The sequence below is a fragment of the Rissa tridactyla genome, chromosome 7 (genome assembly GCF_028500815.1).
Source record: "Rissa tridactyla isolate bRisTri1 chromosome 7, bRisTri1.patW.cur.20221130, whole genome shotgun sequence".
NCBI classification, from domain to species: Eukaryota; Metazoa; Chordata; class Aves; order Charadriiformes; family Laridae; genus Rissa; species Rissa tridactyla.
In genome coordinates this window covers 41997374-42025273 of record NC_071472.1, presented here as the reverse complement: position 1 = coordinate 42025273, position 27900 = coordinate 41997374, and the positions used below count along the sequence as shown (strand labels likewise).

The 27900-nt window shown below is 45.3% G+C and overlaps 2 protein-coding genes across 3 annotated transcripts in view; one reads left to right on the top strand and one right to left on the bottom strand.

Moving 5' to 3' along the window:
• Positions 1 to 586: 586 nt before the first annotated feature.
• Positions 587 to 24721, bottom strand: ATIC (5-aminoimidazole-4-carboxamide ribonucleotide formyltransferase/IMP cyclohydrolase). The gene is made up of 16 exons (XM_054209550.1): positions 24591 to 24721; positions 23802 to 23928; positions 21859 to 21935; positions 20701 to 20767; positions 18308 to 18396; positions 16821 to 16972; positions 16532 to 16688; positions 14709 to 14834; positions 14431 to 14538; positions 13091 to 13176; positions 11777 to 11866; positions 9974 to 10102; positions 8951 to 9043; positions 3082 to 3264; positions 1438 to 1593; positions 587 to 939 (listed from the first exon to the last, which is right to left on the bottom strand). Exons 1-16 carry the CDS (start codon positions 24610 to 24612, stop codon positions 820 to 822), a joined length of 1782 nt encoding a protein of 593 aa, XP_054065525.1. The 5' UTR covers positions 24613 to 24721; the 3' UTR covers positions 587 to 819.
• A 132-nt stretch (positions 24722 to 24853) lies between these two features.
• The window catches only part of ABCA12 (ATP binding cassette subfamily A member 12), a 117242-nt gene continuing 114195 nt past the window's right edge, over positions 24854 to 27900 (top strand). Inside the window, exons 1-2 of one of the 2 annotated variants that reach the window (XM_054209544.1) lie at positions 24854 to 24975; positions 25685 to 25785. The gene's annotated coding sequence lies outside the window, so the exon portion shown is untranslated. Of the gene's footprint in view, positions 24976 to 25554; positions 25786 to 27900 lie in introns of those variants that run through there. The other variant, XM_054209545.1, reaches the window with a different exon arrangement.

Genomic DNA, 27900 nt, shown 5'->3' with positions numbered 1-27900 from the left:
GAAATGGTCAGAGGGATTGCCAGCAAAAACGTGTCTGGGCTGTTACTTTATTCATCTCGCTGTGCTCCAGATTTTCACTTTGTTTTTCTAATCAGAGTTCAAATCTGCTTCATGCAAACTGTGCACAATGGAGAAGGGAAGTGGCTTCAGGCAAGATGCTTCCCAGATGCCCGCCTATGAACTCTGAGTTGAACTCCCTGGTATGAGAACAAGTATGTCAAACTCGCAGGAAGGAGTCTTCTACCTTGGACAAAGCAATCCCATGCTGTCTCTCAGCCCAAAGCAGGATTCAGAGCACCAAGATTGCCGCAAAGGACCCACTCCCTTCTCCTCACAGGGAAAGAGGATAATGGATTAGAAGTGCCTGGAGAAAACTACCTGCTGACTCCAAAAACAAAAAAAGCCGCTCAGTTCAGTTTACAACACAAGATTTTTACCAGTTCATTAAGAAGCTGGGCATGAGCCAGGCTTTCATACCATTCCATAGGCCTTCTAATGAATTAGTAAAGTCTGAACCATAAGATTTACCTCAAAAATAAACCTTTTTCCTGAGGACACAGTATTTGGATGACACAAAGACTACAGATTTCACATAGCTAAGAACCGTATGTTTATTTGCAAAAGACGCTTATTTTCTACATTGGAGGCCAACTTCTGGCACTGTCGTTCTGTTAACACAGGGAAAGATCTCATGTACAGCTCTTACAAACACTTGCTAAGCACAGACTGCAGATGCCTCCTAATTAAGCTGGTGATATTCCAGTTGCTGCTGCTGGTGAGACTGTGACCAAAGAGGGACCACGACAGCCCAGGGCAAGCTCAGTGATGGAACAGCCGAAGATTGGTGTGAATGAGAGTTATCCCCAGCTCATTGCAAGCTTCGATCACAACCTCGTCGGCAGCCGAGCCAGATGGAGCAGCGATGAACTGGACTCCACTCTGAACAAAGAGGGAGATAAGTGGAAGGATTAGAGGATGGAAAACCAAAATCCCCCTGAAAAGGAGCTGGCAGCCCCAGTCCTTCATCCACATCCCACGATACTAAGCGTTGAACAAACAAAGGCTTCCATCGCCCAAAGCAAAGCCATTCACAAGGGAGCTCCTCATGCGAGCAGTCAGTTCTCCCCACAGCTCAGAAATAAGAGTAAAATGGCTCCTCTGGAGGCAATAAGGCCTTGTCTTGATATTCTTAAACAGTTTAATAAACTTTAATCCTCTATTCATCCCAAATCAAGAAACTGAGCAATGGCTGGATAATTACTATCCATGTGAGACCAATAACCATGAGAAACATCCTTCCCAGGATGCGCTACCCTAGCCCACAGTGCGGAGCAGAGCCATTCCTCTGCAATCCGCACAAAATTCAAACAAAAAGCCCAGGCTGCACAGAGGTTTCCTTGGAGTCACCCTGACATCCTCTCCCCACCATGACCTTACCCGTTTAGCTCTGTCAACGTTATCCCTAAAAGGGAAGAACGCATCGGAGCTGAGGGAGACAGCTGTCAGCTTGGCAATCCACTGCTTCTTCTCCGCTTCCGTTAATTGCGCAGGCACCTCCTCAAACATCGCCTGCCATTTCACCAGGTCTTCATCCTGTGAGAAGAGCCAGCTCAGCCCCAGAGCACGGGTTTCCCGGCAATCCCCTGCCAGAAGCACGTAAGGAGGAGGGATGATGACATCCCTCTGACACCCAGCTCAGCTGCGCCTTCTGCTCCCACAGCTCTGCCGCTGAGAGCTTCATACCAGGGATTTTAAAATCCCAAGTGGAGGTGGGAACACATTAGCACCATCAGCTCTTTCTGCATCCTTTTAACTCCCTTCCTTCCCCCTCCTCACCCCAGGGCTTAAGGGATTCCTTCTCGTCCCCTTTAATTCGGAGATGCTGTGCTTGGCTGCCTGCAGTATGCTGCTCTGTGTAAATGCCAGCACACACAAACAGGATCTGGTAGATGACTTAACACATGACAAACAGCAGCTTGGTTTATGATTCACCTTCTGAAACAGCAACCGCTCCAGTTCTTGCCCCCTTAAACAAGCGACTGCTCACAAAGATGATTCACAAGGTCCCCAATCCAGCTCTTGGCTTTTGATACTTAAAAAGGACATACTATTTTCTTGTCTCACTCTTGCCTGTAACGGGGAGGCCAGAGGGATTGTGAGAAGCCAAAACGCCGCACAAGCAAACAGCAGTGTGCAAGGGAAGGGCAGCTGCCCCGACAGGGCAGTGAGAGCTGAAACATTAACTGCAGCTTTAACCCTTCCTCACTGCCGGGGGAACTACCAGATGAAACCAAGCTGCAGAGCAAAGTGCAGGGCAGTTCCAGCACTTGGGGCGGTGGGTAGGGTATCAGAGGGGTGAATGAGGACACCTGGCCACTGGCCATGAAACGGGGAAGTCACCATCCCAGGCCCTGGCCACTTGATCACCCATTTCTTTGGGATCACTTACTGCTGACACCCAGGCACAAAGCTCAAGCCAGGCTTTTAAGTACTACCTAAAGATCAAATCTGCAAATGCACCCATCACCTCTGGCACTGACAGTTTGGCAGCCAGCACGGGGGCTTCTCATGAAGAATATCTACGGACATTTCAAGCCATAGTCAAAACACTCAAATCCTGGTATCTACAGCTTCCTGTTGGCCAGCTACGGAACTACAGGGGCATCAAGGGAACTCAGTGACTCAGGTGGAGTTAAAGGTGGCTAATGTCCATTGCCCTAACAGGAATCACTGCCTTTATAAAGGCTGACCAGTTCCAAAAGTGGTAACCAACCAAGCGCCCTCTTGCCTGAAGCCCATCCAAATTTGAGAAGGTCTCCTCAGCATGGAGCCAGCAGAGAAGCAGCTCGGCATAGGCAGGAGGTGGAAATGGTAAGGGCCTCATTTTATGCCAGAGGAAACTCTGAAGCGAGCTATGGAAGGACTTGGTTTTTCCAGGGCCGGAATTAAAACTGAGGTGTATGAGAAAAGGCCCAGGCATCAGGATGCCTTGCCAGGTCCTAACACAAACAGCTGATATTTCAAGCAGCTTTGTTTCACAGAAGCTGGCCTCTCCAGGGAAACTTCTCAGCCAGCCCTTACCTCACCAATGGTCCCAGTGACATACTGATCAATGGCGTTGGAGATCTCCGCTCTCTTCACACCTGCTTTGAACTTCATGGAGAGCACGCGCGGGTGGTGCCGGAGCCACCAGTTGTTTGCCTTGTCACCAGCCAGACGTGTGCAGTGGATCCGGGACTGCTGGCCGGCTCCAATACCTATGACCTGAAGCACATGGATACAGAGCACAATCACACCTTGCTGCACAGAGATCGCAATCAGAGCTGCATTCCAGCCAAGCAATTAGGAAAGACCTCCCACAAATCCATCAGAGCCAAACTGTTAACCTCAGGAGAGTTGATACAATTATGGCTTTTGTTTAAGGCAAAACAAAATGCTGTTGGATGTAGAAACAAATGTGGCTGCTAAGAGATGACAGGCTGCCTACCTGTTCTTGGAAAGGGCACTTGGGTTAGAGGATTAAAGTCTGAGCCCACCTCACCCAAACACCATCATCTCTCCTGGTGGGCCAGGCATACGCTGCTTGAACAGACCAAGCGACATGTGGTGGGTGACAGGGCAGTTTGTCTGTCAAGGCTGATAAGAAGGTAAATACACTGCTCAGTCAGGAAGGCTGGTCAGTAGGACCATTACATCCCATGAATTGTCAAGGCCCCGGAGCTACCAACACATCTCATCCTCTGCCATTTGCCAGAGAGTCCAGGATTTTTAAAATAGCTGGTGCTAACCTTAATAGCACTCGTGCTTGATATCAGACCTAGTGCTTCTGGAAGCAAAATCCAAAAGGTGATTTTCTTCCCCCTGAAAGAGGCTGCTATGAAAATACGGTATTTGCTCCATTTCCATTTGCTTTTATCAGACCACTTTCTTTAGAGTTCTCATCGGATATATTCAACCCCTGTCAATTTTTTCAGGTACACTATAGATTAAAATACATAGAGACTCTTTGGAGCCTGGCGGTGGTAACTCCGCCAGCCATTTGTCACAGGGTATCACACAGTGCAAACAAGCTCTTGCATCCCCTCTGGGCTGCTGCAAACTCACACTGGAGACAAAGGTGACTCTTAGGTGCTGACACCACTGAAAATTAGATGTGGCTGGGGACATCTTGGTTACTGGATGCTGGCAGAACAAGCCCTGCTTCATCGTCCCCTGCAGACATGGTCTGCCTGCAGTCACAACTGGCAAGTGCAAGGGACGGAGCTGAGGTCTCTTGGGCTCCAGACTGTCTGCTGTCCCTCAGCTCTGCCATGACAGGCACACAAAGGGCAGACCTCAACACCATCAAACTCGGGCTGATAACTTTTCTCCATGGCTTTCAGAGCTGTGGGTCCTGCTTTCCAAAGATAGCTCCCACCATTTCAAACCAGAGATCTGATGGAAAACAAGTCTCTCTCCCGTAATTTCCTCCTCCTCTGAAGCCACAGCTGAACTGCTCAGCAGACTGCTCACATGGGAGACTGCTCCAGGGACACTGCGTTGAGGCTAGCGGGTCTGGCCAATGCCTCAGAGTTTCCAGCTCAGACTGAAACAGATGGTAAAGCTATAAGCCAAAGGCTGCCCTCAAAGGAATGAATCATTTGTCTTCTCATTCACCAAGACACACAGTGACTTCACCTCTTACCAGAACCATAAAACATGCTGCTGGATACTATTCCCCCAGGGAGCAAATGAAAGACTTGGGCTGCTATCTAATATGATCTGCTCAGCTATAACTGAAGTCATCAGTGCTTAGTAAACCCACAAGGATATTAGTATTATCATAAATACTAAATATATGCAAAGTTTCTCATGGTTTAGTGACACCTTCACCCCCACAAACACTCCTGATGTCCAACCTCTGCTCTCCCATCCACCCTGTTTAACCTTCAAACTTGCAGGGGACCCTGCATCTCAAGGGAGCTCAACACCAGTTGCGTGTAGGTATATCGTCTCTTCCAAGGAAGTTTATCCTCTCTCCCTGGACAAAGGAGAGGGCTTAAAATAGTGTCATACACTGCACCCAATAACTCACCCAGCCCTTAAGAGTGGGCCTAGCAAGCCAGGCTAGGCTAAAGCAGAAGTTCTCAGCTGGAGATGCAGATTGTAGAGAGTACTGGACAGACTGCTGGTAGCAGGGGCCAAAACACCATGAAATGTTCCCAAGTTTCTAAAAAATGTGGTATCATGTGCCAGAAGTGCCACATCCTCTCTGCCCTTTCCCAGCCAGAATGGTGCCTCCTCTTCATCACGTACTTGTGAGCTGTGGCCTTGCACTCCTGTGATGGAACTGGCTGGTTTGCTGCAAGCCCCGGCCTTCAGCCGGCAAGGGCAACGGTACTGGAGAAAGTGTTTCCAGGCCACTGCAGCCCCAAGCACACACAGCTCCTTCATGAAGGCACCTTAGAAATCAAGCTCTACCTGTCAGCACCCAACCACCCTTCTCAAAAAGGGTGTTTTCCTTTTCTCTATGAGCTACTCCAAATATTTTACATTTTTTGTGACGTAACTTTTGTCAGAAGATGCATAACTGAACTTTGGCTTGTATTCAACAACTCTGAAATGGCAAAAACTTTGTATTACAGTTAAAGTGATGTTTCCTGTGAACTCTTCATAGGCATCCACAAATATACAGAGATTTATCTGCAATACATGGCACATTTTATAACGGCAAGGGAATATAAAAGCTGCTTCCCTGTGCCGCCTTCTGATGAGCCCATGTTGTTATAGAAGGAAGTTCATAGTTACAGCCCGGGAAGAACATGCCGGTAAGATGCACTTCACTGGAAAATGCTGATCCAGGGAAAACAAAATCCTTTTTTGTAGAAAAACGTGTTTTGATGCAACACTGCTGGGGAAGATTTCTTCAGTCGAGCCTGGAATTTCTAGTCTACCGAGGAGAAACCACAAGGTTGAGCTTCTGCTTAATACAAACTATCGACTTGTACCTGAATCTCTCTTCCCACTGGCCTGTCTAACTGTTCTCCCCCTTTTTCACTTCGTGTTTCTCCCTCCGTTCCTTTGGAAGGAATACACCTCATCTCTCCCTTCCTCAAATGCTGGCTTTCTCCTATATGAAAACACAGCCAAAACCTCAAAATCCTCCACTAAGGAATCCTTCCCCCTCTATTTTCTGCCTATTTTCGACACAAAAATTAATTGTTTTTCTTTCAGAGTTAAATCTCCTGGGAATCAAAAAGTGCTTAAGCAGAGCCTATTAAGTGTAAGGAGTGAAAGGAGACAGTAATACAGCGTGAGTAGAAAAATCACTTAAAAAAAGCAAGCTTGGGTGAAAATTGAGAACTACTTGACCAAAACACTTTGGCTAGCAGGAGAACCAAACGTGCCACAGAGCTGGAATACTGTGCAAAAGCACTGAGCGGATGAGATGGATAATGAACGTGTGAACACAGAAACCCTAAATACATTCAGAATTGTAAAAATTAAATAAAAGACTTCACAATTAGGAAGAAAAACAAACAATGAAGTTACTGACAAATGTCTGCACCACTGGTGGAAAACAATAAGGTAAATTAACAGGTTTGTTTTATCCTACTGTGCAGAGAGAAAGAGAATAATTTTAAATTGCTAATTTGAAACATGATGGTATCATTAAAGAACGTGTAAATCAACATGTTACAGACTGGCTTTGCCGTGCTGAAAGTCAGATAAAACAAGTGAAAGTGTTTATTGCAATTAGCAGCAGCTGGCTTCCTGCAAATTAAGTGACACTCAAGTCCATAAATGCTTCCTCCCACTCCATGTTTTCCCAGAACTTGTTAACACAAGCACCAGCCCTTGCTGGAGTGGCCAATCCACTCACAAACACAACAAAGCCAAGCTGTCAAAAACATTCTACGTATCTGATACACCAGAGTTTTGCTACGGGGATGCTGCGAGGCTGAAATAATCCCTGGAATACAAAAAGCAATGGAACTGAGAGAGAGCTGGACTTCCCATGCTTGGCACATGTAACCCAAAGTCAGTCACATGCTGGAAAAGCATTTTAAGTGTAACAATCTGGAAGTTACTTTCCACCCCCGGTTCTCCATTGGTGCTATTTTCTGGTTTGCACCCAAATACCACCGTACACATCTGATGTTATGTCTTGGTAGGTGATATGGCCAGTACTTAGTTCTGCACAGCATCACCAAGAAGAACCTGAGCTAATCACTATCCTAGTGAGACTGGTTTTCAGCCCACTTTATTTCTTTATTTCTTTATTAAGGTACAGCCCATCTGTACCTTAACAACAGTCTCAATACTTAACAGCCTCAGGAAGCTTTTAGAGATTTTAAAGCCAGAAGGGAGCTCCTACCTGAGCTCCTCCATCGCTGCCTATAGCACGCCACACTGCTGTTTCTGCACTCAGACTGTAATGAGTCGCCTAAGGAAGACGACATTAAGCTCTGATTTGAAGAACCCAACACAGATTCAACACCTCTTTGAGTAAGTGATTGTAAGGGCTGATGATCTTTACTCTTAAAAAGGTTACTTGTTTCTTAGTGCAGTATCCAGACCTCTGATCTCGGTCTTCCCTGTCACATACACAACAAACCAAGACAACACAAGTTTGAATTTAATTAAACATATGGCTGCAAATATGCAAAACATCACTGAGGCCCAGACAGTTAAACTCCTGCCTGCCTGCACTGCTTTTCACTCCTCCCCCATGCCTTCTCCCTTCCATATGGTACATGCATTACCACACGCATTTCAGAAACATCTGCAGCACCACGTTAAGTCCAGACTTGCAAAAGCACTGGGGAAATTGCTGCTGTAATAAGAGAGAAGGAGCAAAGATAGTGACACCTTTGTTCTGGGGCTACAAGAACTAACACTCTCGAGTACAGAGAACCATTTAAAAGCAAGAAGAAACCCTAAAGCTGAATAAAAGAAAAATGCCAGATCTCCAGAGACATGTTTTCAAGAACCATACAGCACGTGACCCCAGAAGGTAACAGAGAGACAGCACTGCAATATTTTCAGGCTGTAACAACACTCTGACAAAGGCAGACTGACTCCCAATGCAAAAAGGACAGCACTGCAGTTCATTCGCAGCCTGTACCTGTAGGGTACACTGTTTGATCCATTTTGCTGATTTATGACGTACCAAAGCTCAAGATCAAAAGCATTCTTTGTCTTTTTCTTCTGTTTTTTTTTTAAATAATCCAGGCCTATGGAAAAGTTAGCACAGAAAATAGAGAACCAGCTAAACAAGGGCATTACGAGAATGAGTGGTTGGGCAAAAATACAATTGTTAACACAGTTACAATAACTTTTGGGTAACTGAATTAAGCTGAATACATACTGATAACTTGGAAAGAAAGAATACTTTTTTCTTTAAATTCAAGATTCATATTTGATAATGCCCCTGTAAATCCCAACATAAGTTTTTAAAAAAATAATCAAGAGAGAACAGAAGATTTCTAATGCCCCAAAGGGGAAAAAAGCAAGCGCAGCCCATCTTTCGTATACAAAAAGTGAAAATAAAACTAAAAAGCATTTGGACAGTCACAATCCAGCTGTGAAAACCACTGTCATTTCCTAAGGCTCTATACGGACTACAATACATGTGCATGCCCTCAAAAAATTACATCAAAGGACAGAGTAGTTAGAAAGAAATGACCCAAGGCCAAACTTGCAGAAGCACCTAAGAGCTTTTCCAACCCTATCATTGAAAGAGCCAGCCCTGTCATTACCGTGAAAAAATTACAGCAAGGTTTTGAAGCAGCCTCTTGAGAAACAAACATTTAGCTCCTGCTCTGCATGGCACTGTCTAGGGCAGTTAGTCTGTACCTGTTTAATAGCTTCCTGTATGCTAAATGATTTTAAAACTCATGCCTGACAAAAGCACTCTAACCAGCTTGGCTGTGAAAGCAGGCTCTCCAGAGCTGTCTGATCTGGTTACCTGCCCATCCTTGGCGTAGCAAACGGAATTGGACTGGGTGTATTTGACAGCGATGCTGGCAACAATCAGGTCACGGACAGCAGACTCAGGCAGCTGAAACAAAACGCCATTGTCAACAGCCCATCTTAACAACCACGACCAGCCAACTGGCTAGTGATCTGCAAACCCCCAAAGCCATCACAAGTACTGTATCACAGAAAGGTAAAACAAGGTAACTAAACATATCCTGTTTTGTTCAATTACCAGCAAATTTTGTTTACGTTAAAAACTAAGTGATTGATTTGGCAGCTAATCTCACAGTTACCAAGTCAAGAGGGCTCTACCAGTGGCCCTAAGCCTGCAAAGTCTTCTGTATTCGCTCACTGTCATCAGATGTACTCATAGGCGAAAAGCTAACAAAGTATGCATAGGACCCCAAGAATAATAATAGCTCCTAGTATCTGCATTAAGTATTATTTTAAGTCTGTTCTATTACTAATTTATTAAAATTATTTTTATTACCTCAACGTCTGAACTTGCTTCTGAGCCCATGACTAATCATGTGCTCATTTAACATCTGTTTTTTAATGAGAACAAGATCAGAGACAAAGAAATAACCGATAACTTTCTGATGATGTGAACTCTAAAGGATGAGCAATATCAGCAGGGCCAGAGTTTATACAACACACTGTATGCAAAAGGGAGAAGTAAACAGTGAGTCAGAACGAGCACATGGCTGTCTCACCATAAGAAAATACACAAGGTAGCTTCTTATAAATAATACATACAAATATTTTGGTAGTCAGAGACAAAGGGCAGGTCCAGCTCTTATTATTTACTCAAGGAATCAAAACGATGCAAACTGCCCTGATTTACCAAAGTATATTTGGTCCAGAAAGTTTGCTGCATTGTTTTGTTGAAAGCCAGTTAAATCTCATTAAAATATTTTAAGAACTCTTAAAATAGAACAGTGATGACTTCCTTGATGACAGCACACCAGTTCATCCCACCGCTCTCTAAGCTCATTTATGTTCTAACACTTACATTTTTATTCTTTGTAACAATGTTCTTGAACAATGACCGGTCGATGACTGCATTGTTCCTCTTCTGCATGAGATGCAATCCATAGAGGGTCCGAATCTCATGGTCATCTGGCTCATAATGGGGATCCATCTAAAAGCCAAAGGACAGGGCAATAAAACGCTCTGAGAGCTCTTGAAAGCCAATGTCCAGTAATAGCTTAGGTTAAAAAACATTATCTAAAGAATCCAAAGAAGCGAGCTGTTTACAGAAAGCAATGTCAAATCATCAGAAGTAATTAGAATTAACTGGAGCAGCAAGGTCTCAAGAGCACAAAGTGACATTTACAGGGCAAAGAGAGGTAATGCAGTATGGATGCTTATATACAAATGTCCATGTTGCGAGCCACAAAAATCTACAAAGTCTTGTAGTCTTTGTACTAAAGGGAAAAATATCCACACAAAAAGAGTCTTTCAGTCTTCCACAGGAAGGTAGAAATATTTTAAGTTGCTTCATACATGCCTCAAGGTACAACTCCCAACCCTCTTTGACATTAAACAGTGAATGCGATTATTTCCAGAGGTGGACTCTCTTGGGGCACATCTCCAAACATGCAGACCAGTTAGTTTACACCAGTGTAAGGGGCGAAGTTAAATGGAGCTGTTAAACTGCATTCAGGTCTATGCAATGCATGGGCCTGTTTAGAATTTTGGTAGCCCCAGTTCAGGTTATTGAGACATGAAGTAAACCAGATTAAGGCTACCAGCTCTAAATAAGAGCATGCACGTGCTTTCTGTGGTTTCCCTAATCCATTTAAATTTGTTGAGATCAACTTTCCTTAGCATCCCTCTGCAGACAGGCCCTGAAGATACAGGCTTAGCCAATATAACCTCATCCTAGCAAAACTAATTGAATTCAGGAGGTAATCAGCTGCCAAGATTGTCTGCAATTTCATTCCTTCTTGCCTGAAGCTTCTGAGCCATCTTCTACAGCTTCCCTGGTAGTAACACTACAATTGCAACTTCAGTTAAGCCTTGGATTTTCTTTTTGTAATGTTATAGTAAAGTTCTCTGTTCATTTGTCTCAGAGTCAGGCAGAAATAGGACCTGTTTGGCTGCCCTGACAGCATTATGGAATCTGTTAGTAACGTTCACCAAAATGGGATGATTTTGAAGTCCCAGCAACCACTGGAGAAACTAGGAAGGCAACCTGACACTGACTTGATCACACTATATTAATATAGTATGTAAAGGTGCATCATCCCAGGTCCAAACTCGGCCTGCGCTGCTATCTTCATCACTGACCGTAATAAAGACTGCTCCACAAATACCACGTGCCAAGACACGGCTTCCTCCAGTGACACACTACACACACTTCTCACTGACAAGACTCACAACATTGATGTTGTATCTTAGATATAAAGAATTATATATATATATCTCTTAGATATAAAGAATTCAGGGAGGAAACAAATTCAGCAAAAGTGAGAAGAAAGCTGAAAAGAGTGGAAAGAGAGCACAGAAGTTCTGTTTCTTTGAAGCACTCCTGCTGGTTCATAGATTTAATTACTTTAAATCCACATCACTTTGAAAGCCAAGGAAGGCACTGTATAAATATTCCCCTCTAGGACTATAGGCTAAATGTGACCACTACACTGCTGGTGGAATTCCAGCTCATACAGGAATCCCCAAAGACCCAGTGGAAACACTTGCATGCACTGTAGGGGGGCCTGCATCAGCCAAACCCCCCACCTATTTGGACAGTAACATCTGTGAAAAACAGGTACAGAAAAGCAGCAGAGGGTTATAGTGGAGCAGGAGTACAAACCTGGAGCACACAGTAACCACCATTCTTCTTTTTCGCAAGGATTTTGAGAGCTTCTTCCTCATAGCCAGGAGCTACCACACCGTCAGATACCTGCAACACACAATTTCAGCTTTCATGTGAGAAAGAAAAAAAAGAAAAGAAAAGAGGAGCTAATACCAAAAGCTCCACCTGCCATTTCCAGAAAGGCATTGAACACACACTTATTGAGGTCTATATGTAGCATACAATACCAAAGGCACTACTACAATATTGGTTTCAGTCCTGGAAACAAGAAACAGCAGAGTGCTATAAGCTCTTGGCAGGAGTTAGTAAAAAAAATACCCCCCCCCATCACTTTAAGCAGAATGGAACCAATAACTAGTATCTCCCTCCAGGGGGAAACAGCTTATGCACTACATCCCCACTTCTCAACCCTAACACTAAACATGGCTTAAAAAAATAATAAAATCCTTATTTCACGTGACACTCCTGATGAGACAAAAATATTGTCAAAAGGCCTGTTAACAGCACTGAAACTGAGAAGAGTTTACATTCATCAGTGCCGTGAAGTGATATACACCTTTCACATTTTTATCCTACAATGTGGGTGGGGCTTTTTTGTTGTTTAAGTAATAGCATACCAAATGTTATCCTCACAAACCAGTCAAAAGTGCTGTTTCATTTGTTTGAAAAACAAGTCCCCAACGTACAAGTCAGCCCTTTGCATTGTGCCTTTCCCCTCTCAAAAAAATTGTAAGCAACACGTAATGGGATGAACGTGTTTGCTAAAGCGTTAACTCTGTATTTAAACTAGTGACTTGTGGCATGCGGTCAGATACGGAGTTTATGTTGAATCCAAAGTTAAAAGTGCAGGCTGGAAAAGTGGCTGAGCCTACACACAACTTGTAACAAGTGGCAGGCAGCAATCTACATCCACCTTCCTGCCTTGGGCAAGAGGCTGGTCATCAGCTCTCTGGTCCTCTATCGTTCCAATTACAGACATTCAACCAGATACTCATGACAGCGTAATCAGGGCTCATTTCCAGAGGCCTACTCGGAGGCAGACATTTGCAATCATCTCTTGGAAAGCAGCATTTCAAACGCTGCTATTTCACAGGCTCGCCCGTACAAGCAGGTTTTAACTGGTAGGAAGAAAAGTGTGTCAAAAGATAGGTGTAAATTCTGCACTCCAGATACCAAATTACACAAATGGACCAATAAATAGTCTTCAGTAAAATGGGTCAAACTCAAACAGAATGGCTGTTACAAACTAATGACTCCATCTAGTGCGATTCTCCTTTTTATACTTGAGTGATTTGCTGCTGTTTAACTAACCTCTCTGGAAATAATCTTGGCAGTAGCCACATCGCAGATATCGGACAGGGCAATGAAATCACCAAAAGACGACATCCGATCAGCACCTGCAAAATCGTGGTTTTAGTAACTTATCAAACTACAGTATAATACAAACGAACGTCTTTGCTCCTACAATCCAGTCAATTTCCATGAGAGCTAATAATTTAATCCCACATCAAAAAAAAAAAATGAGAGCAACAAGGATGAGAAATCCTACCTCAAACATAGGTGCCTTTAAGTATTCGCATAGTTCAGATATCCTTCATTCTTCACTACATTTGTCAAAGCTCTAACTCTGTAATGACTACCTCCATTACTGCAAGCAGCTCTGCTGTAGCCATGGTGGCAAGAGGACAAGGAGAAGCAAGGATTATACAGAAAGCTTTTACATGGGAGACAGCTGGAAAGAGTAAAGCTTTTAGATGCCTATGCTCCCAATCTGGCTTTCCCTGCAAGAAACCAGACCCAAAAAATGTAGCTAAAAGCAATTATTTTTTTTTTTTTAATAAATATTCCCTATATTTAATGGCATAGCTAAAGCAAACTCAGCTCCCATCATGGATGCTCTACTACTTAGCGAGATCAATTCTTCTGTCCCTGCCATTCTAAAGGTTTATTTTTCTACCTATCATGCAACGGTTTTCTGAGGGCAACGTTCAAAGGCAGTCTTTAAAGTGGTGAAAAATGAACCCAAGTCAATGTGCCCCTTATCAAGTAAGGTTCCTTTGTTTTCTATAATCTGTGCAGATTTTCTAGGAGTATCATGGAAAAATGGAAGAATTAGCAAGCTACCTCTGCTAAGCAGGAGGACGCTATTTTTATTTACTTATTTTTAGCTTTTTTGTGAGCTCTGCAGTACAAAAGCATTAAAAAACCACCACCAAATACTAGGATGAAACATTTCTACTGAAGTTAAGTATTTCTGAGCACCCCATTTGCAGTGGAAAGCTGAGTGTGAAAAGCTACAAGCACAGCTGTTTATCCCGATCCTTTAGCCAAAACTCCACAGATTTATGTGTGTGTGTACATACACACATCTAAATTAAAAAACCCTAAAATCTCTACAGGTACACCAAAGAACAGAATGCAAAATGGCTTTAGCCTCTTTGAAATGATATGCAAGGTCTGCTCACTTGCAGAGCAATTTTTGATAGGCAGTCCATTCATTTAGTCAGTCAGTCCAATCCTTTGGAGAAAAACCCTACAGAGGAGGAATACAACGCAAAGGGAAGAGGCTGTGAAGTTCTAAGTGTGCTGCTCAAGCACTGAGAATTAGGCTCAGCTCTTTGGTCATGCTAGTTTATTCCTGGGCTTCTCACCTCTGCTTCGCGCATAGGCAGACGCTAAGGGCGTTAAGGTCTTGTGGAAGTCATGCACCATGCAGACTTGCGCCTCCTCTTCGCTGAGAGGTATTCCAACAGCAGCACCTAGTGGGAAATACAAGCCAGGGCACTCGAATTGGAACCCTCTCGCTGATCCCTGCCCCTGGGACCTCCCCAAACTGCCAGGGTAAGGGACACAGCTACACACCTGGGAGAGCCCGCCAGAAGCCGCAGTCTGTTCAAAGAGAAAAGCATGGCAAGAAGGAGCCACCCACCTGCAGGACTGACATGTTTGAAGGAGGCCGCAGCAGGAATGCCTAATGCCTGCTTGAGTTCCTTCACCAGCTGCCAGGCATTGAGAGCATCACACAGGTTGATAAACCCTGGAGAGCCATTCACCACTGCAAATGTAGCACACAAACAGACACGTTAACACAGGCAGAGTCTGCTCCCCGGAGTCTGGACAGCAAGCAGAAGAGATTTCTCCCACCAAGAACTGAAATCGCTACAAATAGTTCTTGTTAAATGACCCTCGCTCCTCAGCAACCAGTTAAGTGCCTGAAGAGCTTCAGTGACTTGTGAGGAATGCACAGGCTTGAGACTCAGGAGATGCCAATACAACTCTCTTCCCTATGAGAAGCTGCTGATATGACCTTGGAGCACGACGCACACTGACCCTGTGCACCTGCCCTCTTGTGAAAGGGGAACAAAAAAAGAACATTCTCCCTTATGTTCTCTGAGTTCTTCAACTGGCAGCCATTTGGAACAAGATCTCTTTCTGAAGGAGTCTACCAGAGCTTGATTTTGACCAAGGTGCACAGAGCAGTGCTGTCAGGGAAGAACACAAAAAGCACCTGCTCCCTATTATTCTAGTAAATAAATTTCTATAGTGACTATGGCTTTGATTCAACAAAGTACTCCAGCACTACCCAAACTTTAAGTACATGTTGTCTCTAACTGATGTCAACAGAACCACTCACAGCCATGAAATTCAGGGAAAGCTTTTAGCAAAATGCTTCATCTGGTCCTCCTATGAGAAATCCACGTCAAGAGTAAAGGTCATTCAAAAGTCTGCTCTCAAAAGCTTCTACCCTGGTCCTGCAAGAAGAACTGCTCATACTGACATGTCAGGACTGTGAGCATTTCAGGAGATAGGAGGAAAAGATCATTTTACCAATAGTCTGTGGACAAAACAAGCAGACACAGTGTTGTTCTGCTGCCATACTGGGAGGCAGATTTGCAGGCAAATCAACTTCCAGTACAGGCATGGAAAGGCTTCCTACATGATCCCAAAATTGAAATAAGGAAATTCTGCAACACAAAGCTTCATTGTCTGTTCAACAGGACAATGCCTGCACCAAGTCAGAGCTGGTTTTCACCAACATTAAAAGCAATCTCAAGAACAAGAGTAGCCACGCTTTCTTCCTCTCCAGAACAGGGGTCTTCCTCACTGCAGTAGTGCTGTGATGAGTGGCACACCCTGTAAAATGGCAGAGACCCACCAGACCTGTCCCAAACCCTTTGAGCGAGACTAGTATCCCTTCCCTCTGCCACCAGTAGCAGAAGCAGCATTCTAGAACACTAAGGTAATAAATCTCTGCTTAAAACCATCAAAGAAAAAAAGAACAAAACCCACTCAAACATAGAGAAGACTCGTTTGGCTTCTAGACAGAGTAAATGGTGACACAAAAAAGACTGGGAAGTTCTAAATAAGGAAAATGGAAAGGAGCAAAGCATCTTCAAAGGATAACGAAGTTTTTCTTTGCAAAATCTGGATCTGATGTCAAGCAGAAGGTGCACCATGTAAATCTGCTTAAAACGTCTTCACTGTGGACACACTATCTTACACTAACAGAGGATACAGAGCTACAGTAAGTCTTGTGGGGGTCAGCAGACAAGCTTTTCTGTCTCACACAGCTCAACCTTTTCATTGCAAAGCTAGCATCACTCAGCAATTAAGTAGCTGTTAAGGCACCACTGGACATCCCTCGGACAAGATGGTATTTCAGTTTTAAAGACAACCGCTGAACATGCCCAACCAGCTCCTTTCCCAGCTATCCCAGAGCTCCCTTTGGGCCAGCATGGCCTTAGGGCTCACCTGTCAGGGGAAGTTTGGATCTCATCGTGTAGAGCTGCGCAGGACTCTGGTGAGGATTCATGCCGTACCTCAGGGGCAGCTGAGACACCCCCTTGCTGTACTCTTTCCTAAAGTAGTCAGAGATGGCAGCATCATACTGCGCAGTGTGCGTGAATGCCTGGGGACAGAATGGGGGACATCTGCCAGCTTACAAACATCAACTTACAAAGAATTTGGTGTTTAAAGAAGTGAATGAATAAAAGGCAAACGAGTCTGGCCTAGCTCTTCACTGCAAGCAAACACGACCAACCTTCAGTGCAAGATGACGCCTGGTTTCCATGGAGGTGTCTTTGTCCTTTGATGTCGCCATCTCTTTAGCTACTGCAGAGTAGTCTGCAGGGTCACACACAACTGTCACGCGAGCATGGTTCTTGGCAGCTGCTCGCAGCAAGGCAACTCCTCCTGCAAGAGAAGGATGGAGGCATGAGGCACTTCCTTTCTGGACACGGCATAGCGGAGAGACACATCTGAGGCCAAGAAGGGACATGCACTAATTAATCATTTGTGCCAAATGAATGTGCCCCCCACCTCTCCAGCACCTCTCCAGCAAAGAGAAGGGACTATAAGAGCACTCTTCAAAACACACAAGGCTGGTGAGTGTGACTGAATCCACTGGTGAAGGTGCAGGCACAGGCAGAGCGGCAGCAGCAAGGAAACAGGTCATGGGCTGCGATGAGCAACTGGGGCAAGAATGCCTTCAAGCAGCACAGCCACATCACAAAGAGGATAGCTGTCTTCACACATCGCGTAAGCGATGGGAGCTGGGGAGGGGTCTATAGCAAGATTTACTTCTATGCTGCCAAGCAACAGAGGCTCCCAAATCTCTCTGCAACCACTAATGAATCCGGCCCAGGCCCTCTGTGTAAGATAAAATGCCACTCTTTCCCCTTAAATCTGACTCTGCACAGCTATTACAACACTTTAAATCATACAAGACACTAGGCTGCTGCAAAGCAAAAGTAGAGGCTGGCACTGCCGCATGCAGAGTGAGTATTACTCCATAAAACATTTAATAGAGCGCTCTGCTGGGCATCATTTGGACTAAACTACTGCAAGAAAATTCAATCGCAATCCAGCCTCGTGGCACAAAACTGTGCCTGTACTGTTCACAAGCTACCAAGCAGAGATGCTGCAGTGAAGGAACGGAAAGCCTTTTAGGGTTAATAACTGGCAGGAGCAAAACTGCTGCTGATACAGGTATCGATGCTTCCAAACTCAGGTCCTAACTACTCTCCTACATATGCAGACCAGCCCCTTTCCTTGTAATGGCTTCCTGCAGTGATGTCTTCAGCAACCCCCAGAGCACTTTCAGTGGTTCAGCTTTTTCTCTCCAAAGCTCGTGTTTACTTTTATTACACTGCCAGAGGCTGCAAAAGTAGTTTAATTTTCTCTCTGTGTTTCAGTAGGAAGCATGCTCCACCTGGCCTTTCCTAGCACAGCCTTCTCCGGTACATCAGGCTCCTTCTTTTGGGCAGTGCATGACTTGCCCACCCAGGCAGCATGGCTTGCCAGCCTGTTACAACAGCCACTTGCCATGTTAATCGTAGGTCTGCTTAAAAGCAATGAGTTTTACCCAGCTACGGTTTCAGTCTGCTCCTTGCAACTCCTGAGCTCTTTAGCAGACTTCCTTTATGGGTGTGCAAGGCCACCAAACAAAAAGAAAAGAACCAAGACCACTTAAGAGACCAGAATCATCAAGTCTGCCTAGACAACAGATTTGCTCTGCCTTTAACTTACCAATATCAATCTTTTCCACTGCCTCTTGCACAGTTACATCTGGAGAAGATACGGTCTTCACAAAGGGGTAGAGGTTACACACTACAACTCTGAGAATTGAAGGGAAAAGCAGGGTTATTCAGTAAGAAATAAAAATGCCAAACTGGGCTTGGCAAGCACAACATACCACCTGTGGTTGTACGGCCTTATCTCTCAGATCAGGGACCAACATAAAATCCTGTAGCCGAGGCTTCTTTCTCCAAAAGACTGAAGAGACAGTGATGTTCAGCCAAAGGCCAAGCGATGGTACAATGCATTATGAAATTTAACTGAACTCTATGCATTAAACAACATTACAGCAGATAGAACCACAGTTTAGAGAAGTTAGTTTAAAGGAAGCATTTCTTTGAATACATGGGCCTGTATTTAAATGTTTAGTGATTTTGGTGCACAACTTCATCCATTTCAGAGGACTTCAAAGTGGGCTCTCAGCAGCACTAAAAATAGGCATCCACCAACTTTCACAAGAGAGCAAGCACCCAGGGCAAGGCCCATTGCAAACAAAGCACAATCAATCTAATTTTCTGCAACTTTTCCAAGAGCAGAAAATGACCTTCTGGCCTTTCAAAATACCAACAGCATATGAAACCTGAGTGCACAGCCTGGATCCCATAAAGCCTCTGTAGCACATGAAAGCAGGGGGGGAAATTGGCTTTCCTTTCTCAAGTTAAGACTGGACCTTAGGGGAATTAGTTTTTTGATCTGATCTGGAAGAAGCTGCAGTCCGTATTCCAGAAAGCATGAAGTAATATCTTGCCCTGTCCCATCCTACCAGTGCCACATGAACTGTGGTGGAAGGAAGTATCTGTTTTGACCTTCACAAACAATGTTTTTAATTCAAAAGAATTAATTTGTGAATATATGAAAGTATTGGACTCCACTGCATACCCAGTATTGGCAGTGAATTGCTGTGATGCATACACTCGTGTCCAACTTATAATACTCCTTTGTTTCTACACTGTGTGATGAACTTGAGCAGAAGGGATGATCAGCTTCCAGTATGGTTTTCAGAACCCCCTATGTCTCTAAATTTCCTACCATGTCTTTTATTCCCAGTTCTAACACCCCCTCCTCCCAATCCATTCATGCTCCAAACCATCAGTAATCTGTGGACTTTTAACATTGCTAATGCTTTTATCTGTGGAAATCAAAATAATGAATGTCACGGTTTCCTACCTTGACTTCGGTATGTAAATTTTATGCAACTATGCAAAGACACACCTGCTGAGGATCAGCCCCTTCTGTTTTATGTAAGGCAACCCAAATCCAAATTATTACTCCAGACACGAGCGCCCTATAAGCCACTGATGTAAAGGCGTGTTACTCCTCCTGCAATTCAGCAGAGCCTGATTTAATATGTAGCGTACTCTGAAGAGCCACCACTGCTGCACCATCTATGAGGATTCCTGCTGTTTAAAATGTCAGGCTTTCAAATTCAGCCTGGAAAGCCATCCCTCCTAGGCACATCAGGTTTTTAAAAGTAATTTTAAAAGCTAAGATGCATTCTGGACCAATCACCACAGCCAAACTACACCTCCCACCCTGGATATACCTACAACTTACTATGTTCAATTCAGCCAGTTATTTCTAAACCAGGAGCTACCACTGACATAGGACTGGTTACTCACAATCCCTAGTTAGATGTTAAAACCAATTAGTTAAACATAGTCCCAAACTGCCCTGTGTGAGTGTACTGAGCAAATACATTCTAACAAAAACAGAATGGTTTTTTGTTACGTTAGTACACAAACTGTGTTACTTCAATTTCTGGCTGCAGCTCACTTGCTCACACAATGGCTCTCAGAAAGTAAGCTTTCTGTCTGTTATCTGTGTGTTTTCTGCCTGTACAAATGCTGCGTGTTCACGTCTACTCTTTATTTACATGTTGAAACTCAGTAAACATTATGCAAATATCAAAGGGTATATTTACTAAGCAGGTATTTCAAAATCAGGGATTGTCATCTGATCAGACATCCAGCGCCAAGGTGAGGGGAGATGCACCAGCTTCTAAAGCACTGAATTCAACTTTGCAGGAAGCGTAATGTGGCCCAACATTGGTTAAATATAAAGTGTCAACATTCTCAGATAACCAGAAGAAATTAAAACCTCTGTTCCCTGTGGAAACCACAATGTAACTTTCTTGGTTCAGTTTTCTCTTACTACCAGTGATGAAGATGCATCTGTAGAGGACTGTATTTTTAAAACATAGTATCTCCTGGCAGGGAAAAGGGAGATTGCAGTTCTCCTGGTGGGCAGATGCTACAATCCCTACTGCTCCCATTCACTGGTGTTGACGGGTCACCAATGTTCATTTTGGATTACTGATGAATTGCATCATGTTCCCCAACATTTACCTGACAAGGCTGAAATCCTGTTTGTTCATATCAGCATTATCTTCTGGAATATTGCGAGCCAAAATGCCTAGTTACAAAAAACAGTACATCTTTATTAAAAAATAATTAAATCACCAACACTTCCTTTAATTCAACATCTTCCTTCAGACTGTGTTTTTCCTCAGAGACTTCTATCACAAAAGTTTTGATTCTAGTTCAGACAACAGTCCTCAGTCCTTACTCCTCTGTCTTTATTCCATTTTACTGCCTCTTCGACTGTTCAAACTCTGCACTATCATTTTTTCCCCCCCAACGCTAAATCCTAGAGCATTCCAAGTGCTGAAGAGCAACCTCAAAAATGTGCTTTATAAGCATATAAGCATTGCTACCCTTTTAACACTAAAACTGTCATTAAGGAGTTCATGGAGAGGGAAAGGGCACCTGCCGCTCATCAGCCAACAACACCAAAAGGCCATGAAACAACAGGAGCAAGAGAGGCTCTGCCTCCAGCTGAGCAGTGTAAGTGGCTGGCTTGGGTCCAGGAGCTTGGAGGAACATGCAGGTGACTGTCTGGCATGGAGAAAGCAACACCCCAGTCCTGGGTTCAAGGCTGTCACAGGAGATTGCCTCCAGCCCTCAGGTATGATGGGCAACAGGCTCCATTTGAAGGATCTCAAGCACAGTAAGAGGAGATGAAAAAGCAGATGGTTTAATGTCCAGATTGACCGACTATCAGACATCTTCCCTGCTGAGGAGGGGCTAAGGAAGATTAGACATGCAGAAACTACCCACTACAGACTAAGCTGTGACGTTCCTTATGCTGTGCACCAGTCTCATCCACAGGTTAAATTCAGTGGACTCTCTCCTGAACAGGTCTGAAATGGAGTCTGCAAAGAATGTGCAAAGGCATTTGCAGAGAAGGCCTATTACTTGTAGCCCTGGGGAGGAAAAGCTCTAACTGCAGAGATGCCAGCATAGCAACAGAGGAAGTAATTCAGCCACGGTGCACTTCTCCACCCCGCGCTTTTCACCTCTCCTTCTGTTGCTAGGGCAAATCTGTTTTCATTACCCAGGTCTTCCACACAACCCTTAAAAAAAGACATCTGTCAACCCCTTCTTCCCACCCTCACTGCCCATGGATTTCTTTTTTAGACTGAAAATATATTAGCAGAAACATACCAGCATGCACTGCAGGATGAAGGGTTTTCACACGTCCACCTAACATCTCAGGGAATCCCGTCAGGTCCGAAACATCTCTGCTCAACGAGAAAACACAGCACAATAATAGATGTGCCATACCGCCTTAATCTATAGGTTGAATGTTTATTATCCCCATCAGGGCAGCAACTTAGATCTACTGGCGATGTCGGTTTACTGGAAGGAGATGTAAAACCTAGGAGTTTCGAAGGCAGCAAAGTGGGGAAATAAACCTAGCTTTCTTTTGGTCCATCTGCTAAAATAATCACCACCTTTCCATCAACAATAGGAAGAGTTTAGAGAGAAAACACATGCAGGATTTCTCTAAACATTAGTATCTTGTATGTCAGTAAGAACACAACATATGGAAGGTGTATTACTAAACTGCTAGGAAAAACCTATGCTGAGTGACAGACTAGGATACATCCTTCAGAAAGCTGTGAAGTAGTTCTGAGATGAGGCATTCTATGTTAAGATAGATCTGACTGTTTTCATTACGGTTGGCATCCATCAACTACTTAGCAAAATGCTGCTAGGTACAGAAGGATTAGTAAAAACAGCCAAAATGTTGGTTTAATGCTCTCACTCTTCACAAGATAATGATCTGTATCTTATGCAAAAGCTACATCTGACAGAAGACAGAAAGGACACTGCTTTCTAGTGACCCAAAACAAAAAATTGTATAAATGTCACTACAAAACCCACCTATGCCGACGGGACAACATCTGCTTTTCCCAGGAATGAAATTAAAGTTCATGCTCAACTAAGCAGTACAGTTATTTCTCGAATATGCTGAAATAATCAAGATAAGCAAATCCCAAGTCAACATGGTTTATAAGAGAGAATGGAAGCCCATGCTCAGAAGATACAATACCTCACTACTCTTCTTCCCAGCTTAGCCAAAACATTAATTAAAAGTTTCACTGCCCCCTATGACTGCTTATGATCTCTGATCTAGTTGAAGATGTCCCTGCTTAACAAAGGGGGCTTGGACTAGATGACCTTTAAAGGTCCCTTCCAACTCAACACATTCTATGATGGTAAAGGAACAAGAAGCTGGAAAGGGCAGGGGAAATATGACCATCCTTTGCTCCAGGCTTCACTGATAACACAGCCAAGCAAAGAGGTTGGAGGGACGTGACCAAGTGCTGGATAACAGCGAGGACAGGGAGCGCTGGAGGTGGTGTATGTTCATGCTCATGTGTCCCAGGGGCCTATCGCTGCATTCACTGGAAGCAAACAAGGAGTTATAGTCACCTGTCCTGCCAAATACTTGACAGATTTTTCATCACTGTACTGGAAATAGTTTTTATTTGGCTAGAGCTGCTTTTTTAATCACAGCATGGAAGAAACTGAAACAGATTTCCCCGGAATCACGGGTCAAAAGAGCCAGTGACTGTACAAGCCCCTCCTCGAACAGTGGATGCACAACACTTAAAAGGCTCTGCCTGAAAAAGGTGACCATCATGCTGGGAAAATTATTTGTGACAAACGATTTCCAGTGAGCTTCGGCATATTCCTGACACACGTCACCTTTCCTGTCCCAGGACCGGGCAAAAATCAGATTTCACCTGGCTGTGATGAGCCGCACCAGGGTCAGATTATGAATTTCAAGACAACTGATGGTCTTGCGGGAAAAATAACTGGCTCAAGGTAGACAAGGCATCACCTCCAATGCAAGGCTCCTGTCATCTCTGTGTGCTGACCTGCACAGTGATACTCTTTGGCCTCAGTCAACCAACTTCAGGCCAAGAAAGCTGTGTAGTTTGCTCTGGGGCAGGTTTTTTTGGTTTTTTTTTGGAAAGGCAGATTTGCTTGCAGACCAGTTTTCAATCATTTTTGCTCACAGATGGAGAAAGCAATTTAAGCAACCTCAGGACCCAAATGATCATTTCTGGTGGAGATCTATAGGAAAGTGTCTGTACCTGACAGGCAAGCCAGCATCCCTCAGGGATTTGGCTGTTCCTCCAGAGGCAATTAAACCCAGGCCGAGAGCGTTCAGACTCTTTGCAAATTCCACCAGGTTGGTCTTGTCAGAGACGCTAAGTAAAGCTAACAGAGGGGGGAAAAAGAGCACAAATATTTAGTTTTTAAAAGTGGAACAGAGAAAAAAAAACACAACAGGATTAAGAGACTGAAACACACTTTGTAAGTTCTATAACTTATGAATCTTCTCTGAGGCGAGGAAAGGCCTGACAAGGAGGTGACCGGGCCGGGGAGAGGACTGCTGACCACCAGGGCCTCAACTTCTTCACCTCCAAACCTGAGAAGGCCCCCCCGCTCCTCCTCCTCACCCCCGGACAAGCCGCCGTTTGCCTCCTGCCCCCCCACCGCCGCCTGCAGCGCCGCCGCTCCCGCCTCAGGGCGCCGAGCGCGGGGCACCCCCTCACCGTCCTTCCCGCTTCCCTCCCACTCCCAGGAGTTCAAACCCCTGGAAGCCAAGGTATAACCAGCCCGGAGGGAAAGAAGCGGGACACACACACACACACCGCCTCAGGGCACGGGAACTACCGGGTTGGAAGCGGCGGCCCCGCTCCGAGACGAGCGGCACCCGGCCGCCCCTCGCCTTCCGGGGCCGCCCTGTTTAGGCTGAGCCCGGCAAATACGCCTCGGCCCAGCGGCCCTGGCCCACCCGCCCGACGGCCATTTCGGGCTCACCCTCCCTATCCCCACAGCCGACCCGGGCTGCCAGGGCCTCGCCGCCCCCGCGTTACCGAGCTGCTGCCGGGCGGCCATGGCGCCGTCGGTGGGTGCGCGCAGGCGGCGGCGGGAGGGCGGGAAGGAAAAGGGCGAGCGGCGGCGGCCCGGCGGGATTTGGGCGCCCGCTGCAGGGAGGGGCGGGGGCCGGAGGGGGCGGCCCTGACGGGGCGGGGGAATGGCGGGCAGGCGGCGGGGTGCGAAACGAGCGCGCTGAGCGTGTGCCAGGGGGCGTGGGGGACCTTAAAGATCATCGAGCTACAACGCCGTGCCCTGGGCAGGGACACCTCCCACCAGCCCACGTTGTTCCAAGTCCCGTCCAACCTGGCCTTGAACATCTCCAGGGATGGGGCAGCCACAGCTTCTCTGGGCAACCTGGGCCAGGGGCTCACCACCCTCACAGTAAGAATTTCTTCCTGATACCTAATCTAAATCTCCCCTCTTTCAGTTTAAAACTGTTACCCCCTCATCCTATCGCCATGCTCCCAGATAAAGAGTCCCTTCCCCATCCCTGCTGTAGGCCCTTTAGGTACTGGAAGGCCGCTATAAGGTCTCCCTGGAGCCTTCTCTTCTCCAGGCTGAACACCCCCAACTCTCTCAGCCTGTCCTCACAGCAGAGGTGCTCCAGCCCTCTCATCATCTCTGTGGCCTCCACTGGACCTGCTCCAACAGGTCCATGTCCTTTTTATGTTGGTGGCCCCAGAGCTGGACGCAGTACTCCCTGTGGGGTCTCACCAGAGCAGAGCAGAGGGGCAGAATGATCCCCCTCGACCCGCTGGCCACGCTTTTTTGAAGCGTGTGTGTCCAGCAGATGTGTGGATGTGCGCAGGGTGCTGGTGTGGGGGAAAGGCATGCAAACAGGCATCATTGCCGGGGTGAGGAGGGGGATGCCCCCCTGGGGGGAGATACAGTCCCCAGTGGGGACAGGGTGGGTGGCCACAAGTGTGGTACCTGCAGGCCAAGCACCTTCAGGCCAGGGTACAGGTTTTTCTGGGGCCTCTTCAGTGACGGGAAACCCACCTTTCTCCGCAGGTGAAAAATGAGGTGTAGGTGAGGCAATACCTCATTGCAGTTAAAGGTGGTGCACTAAGGACAATTAATTTTTTCGCAGAAATACTCACTGGAATTTCGTCTGTGGAAAATCCTCTCGCAGAGCCCACAGTCTAACGATGAGCAAGAGCAAAGACAAAACACTTGTTTACCGAGTCTGAGGTAAAAAAATAATCTTGCAAATAGTAAAAAAATAAAAATTTAAGCTTGCAAATAGTAAAAAATGGCAAACATTTTGCAGGTATTGAGTCCAGCAAGCTAGGACCTGGTTGCCTTCATAAACATGCACGTCCCTGACGTGTTACCTCTGGGGTGGTGAGGGCCTGGTATACGGGTTTTGAACCAGGTCCGTAGGCGATAAAGCCAGTACGCGCAGGCCCCTGAGACACCCCTACGTTTTCATCGTCCACTCTAAGTATTCACTGCACACTTGCAGCTCCCAGAGTAGGCAGACTGCAGTAGACTCTCCATTTTCATTAAAAAAAAACAACAAAAGAACAAATAAATGAAAGTTTCTAGATCTTGCAGGCAAAAAGCTGGGAAGTGCAAAACCTGGAAGGCCCAGAAGCTTGGCTGTTTTGATCTGTGAATCTCTGGGTTTGGGCAATGTTGTCTGTGTAAGAAAGAGTCAAGCAAGGAATACTAAACACACTAAACAAACCCAGTATATGTATTACTCTTAGTAGCAGCTAGTGACAAGCAGTAATAAATTACTGTTCAGAAGTGTGGCTGGGGCCAAATGAAAATATACTGTTAAGTGGTACATGAGCACTATCATTATGAAAATACACACCTTTGAGAGAATAAAAGTTGTACAAAGAGTACAGGTCTGTACAGCTGAGGTGGGCTTTGGGGATGATTAATGTATGTGAAAGAAAATGAAAAATTCGAGAGAGCTCTGCGTATTTATCCAATGTTGGAGAGCAATTGCGTATTCTGGTGCAGCGCCTGGGAAGCCTGCCTGCTGTTTGTGAAGCCGGGTGTTTTGTGATGCTGCAGAAGCTGTGTTGAGCATGGGTGGCTATGTCACCCTACGCACAAGAGGACGGGGACACTGCTGCTTTCAGACAAACGGTCGGAGGGACGTTATCAATGTAAATAGTGGCATTTGCTTTTTTAGGTTCTCCAGCAGTTTGTTGTCCCTTGACACATGAGATGAGGTTTCTGTTTGCACAGGGGCTTGGGTGGCCGGAGGGCAGTTTGGGCTTTACCCCGTGTCCTCTTTTGGATTGAAGTCCAAGAAGGGGCGGTTTGGCTGTGTGCTGGAAGGGTGTATGGTTTTGGCTGTGACACATAATGTCCTGGTTTGGGGATGGCCATACAGGAAAAACAAACAGTCTGCCTCCCCCTAAATGTTTAGTTTTGCTTTATAGAGCTTAACTAATTAACTGGTTTTGGTGATGTTTAGAGGATATTAAAATATCCTGTGCACTGCTCATGTCCCATCATTTTCAATAGGATTGAGGTCTCATTTCAGTTTTTCTTGGTGTTTTAAACCATTGCAGAAGCTCATCTTGAGTCAAGAATGCAGTAACATCATATTGGAAAACATGGGAAGAGGTAAATACTAAAATTGCAAATACCAGATTAAGGTTATTTCTAAATCATACCGGGGCCTACATCCAAGAAAGAAAAATCAGGCTTAATTAGCAATGTACTCTGCTGTGTTAATAAAGAGAAGTAAAAAGAGGGTGAAGCTGAATAGAGGCATACAAAAGGGATGGCATTCCTGGTTTTGCGGTTGTCAAGACAATACCCTAGATTCCCTTCTCTTGAGACTGTAGGGAGTAATAGCAATGCTTTCTACCTTGGCTGTGAGTCCCTATTGTAAGTCTGTTCTCTATTGTGTCTTTTTTCCCATGTGGCACACCAAGAGGAGTGTAGAGAAAGCAGGTTAATTTGGCCATGTATTAATTTGTTAGGGTAGGAAGCCAACAAGCCGGGTTTCTCCAGCTCATACTGCAGCTGCTTGGGGTCTAGCGAAGGGGTGGGCTGGGCCTGGTGGTGGAGCAAGGAGCACCCAGACGAAATGTAGGAAACCAAAGTACAAGTCTCTGTTTGGTCAGGTTTGGGGCAGCCTCGGCTTAAGAAATGAAGTGTCATCGGAGGTGAGTGTTACAGCAGTGGTCTCATCTGGATCGGCCCTAGCCCACTAAATGCATCTCCTTGCTATAAGGCTGCTTTGGAAAAGCACGATATTATGGGCAGCTCTGCCTGTATAAAAACAATCTTCAACTTTGAAATTCTTCTTCGTATCAAGTTTATTTTCCTTAACCC

Excerpts from the sequence above, each read along its gene's own strand:
- ATIC (XM_054209550.1), bottom strand. The coding sequence starts at position 24,612 with ATGGCCGCCCGGCAGCAGCTCG. Across the intron at positions 10,103-11,776 it reads GTGGTTACTGTGTGCTCCAG|ATGGATCCCCATTATGAGCC; the intron begins GTTTGTACTCCT and ends TTTGGCTTTTAG. Across the intron at positions 9,044-9,973 it reads TTGTTACAAAGAATAAAAAT|CTGCCTGAGTCTGCTGTCCG; the intron begins GTAAGTGTTAGA and ends GTTTTGTTTCAG.